At 41.7% G+C, this 8,857-nt stretch overlaps 1 protein-coding gene across 1 annotated transcript; it reads right to left on the reverse strand.

The window, feature by feature from the left end:
- Nucleotides 1-1,392: 1,392 nt before the first annotated feature.
- Nucleotides 1,393-6,950, reverse strand: scrt2 (scratch family zinc finger 2). The gene is made up of 2 exons (XM_074643428.1): nucleotides 6,576-6,950; nucleotides 1,393-3,052 (listed from the first exon to the last, which is right to left on the reverse strand). The coding sequence occupies exons 1-2, from the start codon at nucleotides 6,739-6,741 to the stop codon at nucleotides 2,253-2,255; spliced, it is 966 nt and encodes a 321-aa protein (XP_074499529.1). The 5' UTR covers nucleotides 6,742-6,950; the 3' UTR covers nucleotides 1,393-2,252.
- Nucleotides 6,951-8,857: the final 1,907 nt, after the last annotated feature.

An 8,857-nucleotide genomic window follows, 5' to 3' on the forward strand; every position in this document is an offset into this window, starting at 1 on the left:
TTTAACTGCACAGAATAATTCGGGAGCAGTAGTGACTTTTAATTGAACAATATTTTAATGCTTTATTATGTCAGTGACCTGAATTAAAATTATTGTAATCCTGTTGTGTAACCTTCTAGTATTTCAGTCAAATCACACCTGCCTTTCAGCTGCCAGAAGAGATTTGTTTTTACCTGGTTGCTTTTTAAAACAAGAGACAGTTATGATAACAATGATAATATTATAGAATAGCAGTCGAATTAACACCTGTAGCAGTTTTGGACTCGCTGTATGAAGGATTGAGCGTTGCTCATAGTTACTGCATCACTATCATTATTGCTTTTGCACCTTTTAAACCTTGGTATAACTAGATTACACCTACCTTATTATATAACGGATAGTGTTACATTTTCATGGCGATGCCTACGTGCACATCGCTGTTGTTGCCGCCATTTCTGGGAGTTAATTATTGCCTGAGATTTAAAGACAAAAAAGGGCCAAGAAATCTCCAGTCACGAGGAGGCAGTGGACTTTTGGAAAACAGCAAGATGGAGAATATTTTTGAGTGTTTCGTTTCTTTTTATTGCCCTAAATTGACTGAAAACAGGACAGCTGTGATTGTTATACATGTCAGTTGCTGTGTCAGTAAAGTTATTGCCACGAAAAAACAAAAAGTTAATTCTGCATTCATTCGTTTGAAGTCTCCTAACACTGGTACTGTACATTGTTCCTCTTTAAAAAACTAAGTCCCATGGACTCTCTACAGTTTTCATGCATATAAACATTTTTCTTTGAAGATCAGCAGCATCTTACAAGGTCAATGGATGTTCATTTTTTAAATTATAAACAATAAATAAATACATGATAATTAACAAATAAGCAAGTCTTCAATAAATACACAAAAATAGGTGTGAATAAATAAATAAATAGATAAATAGGTAGATAAATAAAGTATTTACATGATAAATAGATGGTATGCATCTAAACCGTGGGCGGAGCTTTGAGCGACATATAAAAGAGACAAACAGAATAATTTGACTGTCACTTTGTAACTGAGGGTGTGTGAGTCCATACCTTCACTCTGAGGTAACACTGGCGGAGGGGGAGCACCTCAAACACTGGGCGAAGATTGCTCTTTAAGACTGGACGATGCACCATAAAGGCAGCAGAGTTTTTGCAAGCCACCGTGGTGGAGGAAGAACAACGAGAGTTTTTCATTGCTATAGACAAGTCAACCGCACATGTGGCACTTATAACAATAGATCATTTGGTCTGGCTCCCAGTGTTTTTCATCCAAGTCCGTACATCAGGGTGAGACTATGAATTTGATGCGTGATAACCTGTTCAACAGGCCTGTTTTAAAATCACTGCTCTTGCAGAATTGAATCGGATGACCTATGGCCTATGATCGTGTATAGCTTATTTAAATTTTGCTTTTTTTTTTTTTTTTCTTAATACCCACAGTTACAAAGATGCTTTAGATCAACAAGGGATAATAAGCACAAAAAAATAAATTTAGAAAAATCAAATAGAAAAATAACATCCGTTGAATTGAAACATTGGTGTGGAAAAAGGGGGTTGTCTTTTTACCTTTTAAAATGATCTCCCTTTTTTTTGCAAATACTGTCATAGTTCACATTTTCATAAAAAGTTCATGTTGGCAGTTGCAAAAGAATTCAATTCTTAGCAAATAAAAAGCAGCATAAAAATACAAGAGGTCATTTTGTCTCTAAAAAACAAAAGAACACTGTTAGTCCTTTTTTATGTTTTTTTTTTTTTCGTTTTCTCATTACTATTTGCTATAAAATATCAGGAATCTAAATATTATTACTATTGGTATCAATATCATTATAGTCATTGATAAAAATTCACATGCCAGGCCTCATATATAATTGTGTGTGTAAGTGTGTGTGTGTGCACACGTGCGTACATTAATGTGTGTGTGTATGTGTGCATGTGTGGGTGTGTGTTTGCATACATGTCTGTGTGAGTGTGAATGTGTGTTTACATGAACAACTATCATCTACAGTCTCTATTTGGGGGAAGGTTGTTTGATTGTATGTTTCTGTGGACGATTAGCTACTGTGCAGGGAAAAAATCCAGCATCTTTTGAAATTGTCTTTGCCATAATCATTAGAGTTTCTTCACGTAATCTCAGTGAAAATATTGCTTTCTAAAAAAAGGGAAGAAAAAAGGCATGGAGGGCAGAGTGAACAGGGTTATTGGTTGTGAACCTGCAACAGGGGTTCAAAATTTTGCTTCTTGCTCGTGGGTTAGTTTTCTGATCCAGAGTCGTCTTCGTCCGCAGAGCCCTTGAAGCAAGCTGACTCATAGTGCTTGTTCAGGTAGGACTTGAGAGCGAAGGTCTTATTGCAGCGCTTGCATCTGTAGTGCTTGAAGGCAGAGTGTGTTTGCATGTGGGCGCGGAGGTTTGAACGGTCAGCAAAGGCTTTGCCACAGTGTGCGCAGGCAAAGGGCTTCTCCCCCGTGTGTGAGCGCATGTGACCTTGAAGGAGCCACGGCCGGCTGAAGGCCTTGCTGCACACGTCGCACTTGTGCTTGAGGTCGTGGGTGAGGATGTGCATGGCCAACGCTGGCATGGACACGTACACTTTGTTACAGGTGGGACACTTGCGGGCCATCTTGCTGTCCAGGCTGCGGTGCGTCTGCTTGTGTCTGCTGAGGTTGGAGGAGGTGGCGTACGTCTTGCCGCACTCGTTGCAGGAGTGGCGAGCCGTGCCAGCTCCCCTCTCCTGAGCCCCGCCGTTGGCACTGCTGCTTCTCGAGCCCCCCTCGTGACTCTCGCTGTCCCCCTTCCGCCTCGAGCGCCCGTCAGAGATGAAGAAGGCATCCATGGTGTAACCCTCGGCCAGGGCCTCCGATTCACCACTGTAGAAGCCGCTGGCTGTTATGCCAGACTGGGGGCTGTCGGGTTGCTTCAGGTCGGGGTCACAGTACTCCTCTCCGCTGCTCACCTGGGTGTAGAGAGGATCCGACACCGGCGAAGCCAGCTTGTGCTCCATCTTCTTCTCCCCCTGGTATACAGATGGCGTGATGTAATCCTGGATGTAGCCTGAGTAAGAGACACACGCAAACACAGTTGGCCAGGGGTTGTGATGGATAAGGACACAGTGACATGCTGGTGATTACATGATTATCATGTTGGATGATTGCCCTTTCGTAAAATGGTGAAAGAGTGAGCGGCAGCACACAGCTAATTGCTTTTTTTCCCCCCAGAACTCACAGGTTGTACACACAAAATAGTGCAGTAATGCAGGGAAACATGACGCACTCAGCTGCATTTAGGAAGGTTGCAATTTTACAGTGAGGATGAGCACTGAATAATAGCTCATCAAAGAAGTCTCCTGTGTAGGAAGATGCATATTAAAGCCCCGTCTCATTGATTAGACCTCCTTTTCTTCATTTATGCTTTGTCAGTCCTCTTTGGCTGTGGCCTGTCTCCATGTTTGATTAATGAATGCTTGTGTTTCAACTCTAAACCTTAACAAATACCTACAGAATTTTTTATTTTTGCAAGGTTATTGGTAATTTTTGTTCTAAGAAACCCACCCAAAACAGAACAGGTTGCATCTCTGATTTGAGAATACTTTATGCATTAATTAGTTTGTTTTCTTCTGCAAATAAATACACTTTTTGGTTTTGGAACAGATGAACTTGTTACATCCGGCTGCTTACGTCCTGTAGGATTTCATGCTACTTCTTGAAGAATGTTTAAGCACGATGCAGCGAAGCACAAAGCAACAAGAGTGATTTAAAATGTCCACAATTGTACAGAGCATGATTTGAGAGAGAGATATTTTTGTTGGCATCATTCATGTCTTTCCCTTTCCCTTCTGAAGCAACCCAGTGCCAGAGGAGCTAAAAGGCTTGCTGGCAGCTAAATGCATCCAAACAGAACTCAAATACATTCTTATGCTGCGACTCTTAGGAGCTGAATTAATGCTAAATGCATTTTACCTCCAGGGTACGGTTGATATTCGGGTTGAACACATGAGTGCAAATATAAAATGTGGTGAAATTCCTATCCTGAGAGAAATAGTGCATAACTGCAGAAAAAAAGCCATTCCTAAGCACTGTGTGCAGCAAGCGGTGGAAATTAGGTATTGACTGCTTTTTAATGAAATTCAAAGTTTTGAACTGATCGATAGGTCTATCGTATGTAAAATAGTGCAGCTGTTAGCGGAGATAGAAATAGTGCGAGGAACAGATCAAGTATCCGTGACACACAATAATAGTTTATTGAGCACAGTGTGCTTGAGGCCCGATGATGTGAGACACGTTGTTTGTGAAGAGGGGTCACCTGTCTGCAGCAGCGAGCGCACTCAAGTGCCTTCAAGAAACAGGCCATTAAGAAATCAGTTGAAGTGCTCTCTTACTACAGCGTCTCCATTCCCAAGGGTCTCTGTTCACACACTCACTCTGTCAAAGACATGACCGTGACACCCGGGGACAGGGAAACACCAGGTCTGTGCACACATTATTATGCTGCACTGCATGGGTTCACCGTTTCAAACTACGCAGATGGTGTTTGTCCGAGAGAGAGAAACACTTTCTTTCAAAAACAAAATTTAAAAAAGAGGAAATATTTCCTCTTTTAAAAAAAAACAAAAAAAACTACAATTACAATTAAATGTACAAATGCTGCAGCTTCAACAATTATCCCTAGCTATATCCACCTGTTTGACAATCCCACTGTAGACTGTTATGAATATAGCTGCAGGCCCTCTGCACTATGCACGACAACATGGCCCTCATTTTTTTTCAACCAAAACATACCGTATCAATGTAAGCAGAAGTTGTTTACTATTTTTCAATTACCCAAGGTCAGACACGGAGCTCATCATTTAGGACTCGCGCTGTATCAGCCTTTGCAGCTCATAGGCTCGCTTCTCTAATGCAAAGTAAGCATGTAATTAATGGACCCTCTCAGCCACCCCTCTTTGTTGTTCGACAGACACTCAAGTCAAATGTCTCCACAATGGGGGGAAAGAAAATCTCCTGGCACGGCAGAAGTGCTGATGTGAGGTATTTCAGCCACGCTGTGGATTCTTTTATTTTCCTTCTCCCTTTTTTTTTTTTTTTTTTAAGGACTCAGCACGAAAAGATCCTTTTGTTCAATTTAAATGCCTTTTGTCAACATCGATGTAGTGCCTTATCGTTCTTTTCTCCTTTTTAATATAATGCTTTTTTTTGGTGGTGTTGAACAATAGATTCAGGAACAATGGGGAGTGACAATAATTACATGGATTATTATATAATAATAATCCTGCAGCAGGAAATCTAAATAACATTCATTAGAAGTTACCAAATTTGCCTGGTAAATAAACAGAAAATATATGTTTTTATTCCTTGCATAATTCTTTAGTCTTTACTCAGTTATTTACTTCTAATTTAGCAAACCATTATACTTTCCAAAACAGCCCAGACATTTTTAATTCCACTAATCCTGATCCAACAAAAATTGCCTGAACCTTGTTATTGACACGGTTGACAATAACAGGTGGGCATCATCACAACATGTAGCTGTGGACTGCGAAGCCTCTCTCTCCTGACAAATCACAACAAAGACACACATATGGCCCTTTAAACGTGGCCACAAAATGGAAGCGGCGAGCTTAAAGCAGAGCGTGAAAGTGAAGGTCGCCTCTCAGCTGTGACTGGAGCCGACTGTGGCCGGCCCGTGTGTTGACCACGGTGCAGCTATGTGCCTTTCTTCATGTTTACTGTACAACCTCTTGTCACGTGATCAGCCACATTGCTGCCCCAAGCACTTTTGTCTCCTTTTTCTGCTTCCCCTCGCTATCCCCTCAGCCCAGCTCCCCACCGCCCTACCGGCTCTACTGTACAGTGTGTTGATGTCTCTTGTGGCTGCGATAGGCCTGCATGGCTGAAACTCTAACCCCTGCTAGTTTTCAAATGCCCGGAAGGAAGAGAAAGATGTAGTGGAGCGATGGGGGTGGGGAGAATGTGCATGCTCCATTTGGATGGGAAGAGGGGGGCAAGGGAGGATCGGACCGCGATGGGAACTCAAGGACAATAACAGCTAAGGACAAATGTATCATCCGATACTTATCTCTCATATTCATGAATTTTTTAGTCCACATGATGACCAGATATAGTCAGCCTAAGTGTGTTCAGCCACCGCAGGGTTGGTGCAGTCATACAAATACGTAACTGGAGCTTCTCCCCGATTAAACACACGTTTGGTTCCCTATTTACATAAGCTAATCCGTGGCTGTGACCTGAATTGTGTCTGTCCTTCACTGGAGTCAAAAAACAAAAGTCTGGGAGCAGGGTGATGGGGGTGGGGTGCCACTGGAGAGGATTATTTAGGATATTGATGCAAAAAATCAGCTGGCTGCATGTAACGCCTCGCATTAATTTACACACTACGAGCATGTTACTGGCCGAAGCGAAAGCAAATCTCACACCGACACAAAAACAAAAGAGAATGCCATCTGTGCTAAGTGTGGAAATGTCAGGCATGCTGAAATCAGCACCCGGAGCTGTCCACGGGCAGGAGCGCTAGCACATCTTTAACTGGAGCGGGGCAGACTGGAGGCATGTTAACTCACCATTCTCGCTGAGACGAACCCCAAGGCTGGTCACCGAGTCTGTGATGGAGCGTGCAAAAGTGAACGAGTCGTCCAGGTGGTGGTGGTGGTGGTGGTGATTGGAGGTGGAATTGGACGAAGAGAAATCATCAAGCTTGATCTTCTTCACCAAAAATGAGCGGGGCATGTTTCAATGGATAAAAACACAGAGCTGAGAAAAACGCATGAGAGAAAAATGAAAGACCCTCTGAGGAAGCACACGAGCAGAAGCTGGCTTGACGGTAATCCTTTCGGTTAATGTGAAGACAACGGCCAAAAAACATAAGATAAGAAAGAAAATGGAAACCAGTGGCTGACGGCAATGCTGTGTGATACTCTCTGGCTCCCCCAGCTTCCCCCAGAAAAATAAAAAAATAAAAAATAAAAGCGATCCTGTTCAGCACTGGATAGCTCCTGTGATGCAGCAGGCTTAAGGGACCAGTGAGGAAGAGAAGAGATGGAGACAGACAGAGAGAGGAGGGAGAGAGAGACTGTCAGACTAGCTGAGATCAGCAATCACGCCAGCCTTTATATGGGGCACAGGCAGTGGAAGATCAGGTGGTGCTGCGAAATGGAGCTGCTTAGCTTTAATCCATCAAATGTCCCCGGGGACACACATCAAATTACTACTGAACCGTCTGTGCATTCGCACACAGACAGAGGAGAAAGAACACAGCCAGACCCCCACTGCCCCCACTGCTGCTCCCCCTTCTACTCCCCTCCCCTCCCTCTTTCACCCCGCTTATGCTCCATGCTCGGAGGAGGAGTAAAAGAGGAGGGCAGACAATGGAGATGTGGATGAGAGCACACTCAGTGTCCTGTCCCCCATTGTTTTCAGATGAAGTGGCACAGTTTATGTTTGCCTTGTACAGGCGCTGCCTCCCTCATGTCATCTCTGTTACCTCAAACAGACTCAAATGTTTCTGTCCTTTCCACACACTGCACTGTACTCGTGCATGCTGGGAGCACACGTACAGTACAGGAGAGGTTATCTGGGAGTGCTGGACCTTTTTTTAAAAAAAGAAAAAGCTGCACTGGATTCCAGCACTGTTGACGAGCGGGCTTCTGGGAAGTACTAGTGCTGCACCGCTCAGCTCGTCTCTCTCCCTCCCCATTACCGCTGCACAGATGTGCGTCCTGCCATGCGTGGCAGTGAATTATCTGATTAATTAATTACATCTTTTTTGATTAGGGTGAAATCTAGAATTAGATCCGCACTCGCGACATTGGCTAGATATCTCTGGGTTGGTTTTGTATTTGTGTGGACTTGTTAGCTCACTCATTTTGTGTCACATTATACATTTTATTTTCATCATTAGAGCATTTGTTGTTCCCTTGTTAGAAGTGAAATATTTATGCAGAAAAATTGAATCTCGTAAAAGCAGCAGTGGAAACGTTTTCAAGTGACACAGAAATGATGCACCTGTTTGATTCGCTATCAACAGGAAACACTTGTGTCACATCACTTGTTTGATTAATTAATGTCTCACCACATTAAATTAATTGATTATTACAGGAAAAATATTGCTTCTATTTCTGTTATAGCACACATAATCTAAATGGAGGAGGTGTAGGCATCAGAAAATACTGCAGATCAATGTTTCTATTCTATTCTGTTTTATTTTGTGTCTATTCTGTTTCTGTTGTTGTGTGTTTGGGCTGTAATGTGGTGGTAAAGTCATCATGAAAAGCGTTGGAGGGAGGAAATTTTCCATTTTATTTTATTTTTTCAAATAATTATGTTTGTAATATGCGGTAATGCTTATTGCTAGGGAGTTATGTATTGTATTAATTGTTTAGTCTATAGTGAAAAAGCCCATTACAATTTTCCAGAAACCCAAGGTGACATCTTTCAATTGCTTGTTTTGTGTGTCCAACAGTTCAAAACACAAAATCATTCAATTTACAGTCAAATAAAACAAAAACAGAATAAATCCTCACATTTGAGAAACTGTAACCAGAGAGCATATTTGCTTGATAATTGTCTTAATAAAATCACTTATCAAATTTATTGGCAATTTAATTTTCTGGTGATTTACAAATCAATTAATAGACTAATTGTTTCAGCATTTTATTATTTTACATTGATTTCTTTCAATAATTTCAGATTTCAACAGTCAAAATACCTTACCTTAAAGTAGCGCTGTACAATAAATAAGTAGTGATGTTAGATAGATGAGTCTTGGCTATTCATAAAACAAAATATTTTTTTTAAATAATTTTAAAGCCACATTCTGCCTTGAAAGAACATTTCAATGTTTACA

This window comes from Sebastes fasciatus, chromosome 8 (assembly GCF_043250625.1).
Source record: "Sebastes fasciatus isolate fSebFas1 chromosome 8, fSebFas1.pri, whole genome shotgun sequence".
NCBI lineage: Eukaryota > Metazoa > Chordata > Actinopteri > Perciformes > Sebastidae > Sebastes > Sebastes fasciatus.